This window comes from Medicago sativa, chromosome 6 (genome assembly GCF_051527215.1).
Source record: "Medicago sativa cultivar Bolivia chromosome 6, Bolivia_mono, whole genome shotgun sequence".
Taxonomy (NCBI): Eukaryota; Viridiplantae; Streptophyta; class Magnoliopsida; order Fabales; family Fabaceae; genus Medicago; species Medicago sativa.
In genome coordinates, this window is record NC_140754.1 from 3,411,440 (window position 1) to 3,414,477 (window position 3,038).

The 3,038-nt window shown below is 32.2% G+C and overlaps 1 protein-coding gene across 1 annotated transcript; it reads left to right on the top strand.

Moving 5' to 3' along the window:
• The first annotated feature begins 1,263 nt into the window (after nucleotides 1-1,263).
• LOC146912096 (uncharacterized) lies at nucleotides 1,264-2,571 on the top strand. Its single transcript, XM_085720689.1, has 3 exons — nucleotides 1,264-1,436; nucleotides 1,513-1,654; nucleotides 2,512-2,571. Exons 1-3 carry the CDS (start codon nucleotides 1,309-1,311, stop codon nucleotides 2,569-2,571), a joined length of 330 nt encoding a protein of 109 aa, XP_085576815.1. The 5' UTR covers nucleotides 1,264-1,308.
• Nucleotides 2,572-3,038: the final 467 nt, after the last annotated feature.

Here is a 3,038-nt window from a genome sequence, read left to right on the forward strand (position 1 = left end):
AAAACAACATATTTATGCAAAACAACTTATTCAAAACAACTTATTTATGCAAAACAGCTTATTCGAAACAACTTATTTATACAAAATAGCTTATTTGTGGAAAACAACTTATTCAAAACAACTGATTTATACAAAACAACTTATTTGTGCAAAACAGCTTATTCAAAACAGCTTATTTATGCAAAACAACTTATTCAAAACACCTTATTTATGCAAAACAGCTTATTCGAAACAACTTGTTTATGCAAAACAGCTTATTTTTGCAAAATAACTTATTCGAAACAACTTATTTATACAAAAAAAACTTATTCAAAACAGCTTATTTGTGCAAAACAACTTATTTATGCAAAAACAGCTTATTCGTAATAAGCTGTTTTGCATAAATAAGCTGTTTTGAATAAGTTGTTTTGCATAAATAAGATGTTTTGCACAAATAAGCTGTTTTGAATAAGCTGTTTTTGCATAAATAAGCTGTTTTTTTAAAAAAATAAGGTGTTTTGAATAAGTTGTTTTTTAAAATAAGATCGTAATAAGCTGTTTTGCATAAATAAGCTGTTTTGAATAAGCTGTTTTTCATAGATGAGTTGTTTCGAATAAGCGGTTTTAAAAAAAAGTGATCCTAATAAGCTGTTTTGCACAAATAAGCTATTTTGTATAAATAAGTTGTTTCGAATAAGCTGTTTTGCATAAATAAGCTGTTTTGAATAAGTTGTTTTGCATAAATATTTTGTTTTGCATAAATAAATCTAACTTATTCCTAATCCTAGTTAACATTCCTAATAGCACTGCCAACCCGCCAACCCTAATTCTACTGTTTTTGGGCGCCAATCATTCCTGGCCATATTGGATGCTAATCTTTGGGCGCCATTAACCGTTGATCAGATATGAGTATTGCTCAATCCCCCAATTGCGTTGTAAATGACAAACAATTAATGTCAATCTATTTCCAATACTTAGTGTTGCATAATCCTCCTTTCTCTCTCTCCCTCTCTATACGATTCTTCATCTCCACCCCTTTTCTCTGCACTCTCCCAATGCCACCGTCCACCCCCTTCTCTCTCCACGACCTTGCTGCCCTCACGGATATTCCTCACCGTCCTTCTCGCCGCACCACCACTTCTCCGCTGCCTAAGTTCTGCTCAAACCCGTTTCTGAAACTACGCCGCTGTTTCGAGAATTCTGTTCGACAACAACACTGAAAAACCAGAAGCAAAAGAATCGTGATGAATTGTGTAAGCCCAATAATAGTTTAGGGTTCAAGCTAGCACTAGAGGTGTTCACTGTTTGAATCAGTAACCTTCATCAACAATGGCTTCTTCGTTCTGTAAATCAGCGGCGAGAGCGACTTCAACTTCCTTCGCGAATCGTTCTAGAACCTTCGCTCAAAAACCTTCCGTTCCGCTTCTGTTTTCTTCTCAAGCTCCTAACCGTTTCAAGGTAGAACAACATTTTTTCCAGCTGCAATTATGGAAATGAATTTTTGTGGTCTTAATAACATGTCTGTTTTTGAATGATTTTATCGGTTGTTGGAAGTGTTGAATCATTGATGCCTCTTCATACTGCCATTGCTGATGCTAGACTCACTTCTTATATTACTTCCAACTCCACTTGCTGGAGCATGCTTCCACAAGGTACTGATTTTTTTTTAATTATTGTGACGACATTTTTTTTCATTGTTAATTTTTCTTGCATTTACGTGATTATAGTTATTATTCTGTTTGATTATAAAAAATAAACATTTGTATGATATATGAGGTTTATGGAGTTGAATTATTAGTTTACATAATTTAAATATTATGTATTGTTATGGTTATGGCTGTTTCAGCAATTGATTGTCTAGGTTTTGCAATATTAAGTTGAATTCCTTTGAAAACATTTTCTATATATGATGCACTTTATTTTGTGAGTGATTATAACTTTATAAGCTGTTTTAGATTTTATTGATTAGAGATGAGAGGGGTATTCTTTGATTTGGTGAAATATGCATCAGACGAGAGGATGAGCTTTATTAGATAGATATAATGAGTTAAAGGATGGTGTAGAATTAAGATAAAGAGGTGAAACTTAGAAAACTCACCTCAGTTGGAGAAATGCTCTTCTTCTATAGCATTTCTGAACATTGTCTATTCCAATTTTTTCTTTTCCCTTTCCTGTAATAAATGCAATAAGAGAAAATATGTTGGATTTTCAAAATCCATTATTTAGGTTCGTGCTGATAATTTTTCTTTTCCCTTTTATGACAAATCAACATGTTGTGGTGCTGCTGTTCTGTTTTAACAGGCAGTGCACATGTCAGTAAAGAAAAATAAGGACAAGCCATTAACACTAATGCTTCCTCCACCAAAATTTAAGCATAGTCCTCCTTTGATGTTGAACATGTACCGAGGAACTCAATTTGGACCCTATTTAAATTTTTTCCTATTGCTTTAATTTGTTATATTTGTATTTTTTTTTTGTCCAATTCCTTTTTTAAACTTTGCTCATTTAATATTTTTCAAAATCATTCTACAGGATGCTAAACTTAGGCTGCTAATGTACGGTTTTGAGTTTCTGTGGTTTATATGTTGTTGATTTCATCTGAAGTAATCTTTTATATGTTTTGACTAAAATAGGAGCTAATGCTTGACTGCAAAATATGTATCTTGACTTCATTTGATCTTTATTTTTCTTCTTCTAACTTACCAATGGTTTCTTTTTCAAAGTTTAAATTGAATGGGTGGAAAGTCATTCAAAACAGGTTTGAGAGTTCCACAAATTTTTTTAGTAGTGCGCCAAGAATTGAGTCTCTAAATCTGGAAATGCATAATATTTGTTTTGTTTGAATATATTTATCTATGTTATTATTTATGCAAGGGCATGCCATAGCAAACCAGTGCTAAGATAATGTAGTTTTAGTTAGGTTCTTTATCTTACTTTTAGTTTCAGTTTGGTCATAATATAGTCTCATTTTATATTCAGTTTGGTCCTTATGATCCCTTATTTTTTTTAAATTTAAGGATTATGAGTTGTGAGGATTGCAATTTCAAAAGAAAACATTG

Excerpts from the sequence above, each read along its gene's own strand:
- LOC146912096 (XM_085720689.1), top strand. The coding sequence starts at position 1,309 with ATGGCTTCTTCGTTCTGTAAATCAGCGGCGAGAGCGACTTCAACTTCC. Across the intron at positions 1,437-1,512 it reads CAAGCTCCTAACCGTTTCAA|GATTTTATCGGTTGTTGGAA; the intron begins GGTAGAACAACA and ends CTGTTTTTGAAT. Across the intron at positions 1,655-2,511 it reads CTGATTTTTTTTTAATTATT|GATGCTAAACTTAGGCTGCT; the intron begins GTGACGACATTT and ends ATCATTCTACAG.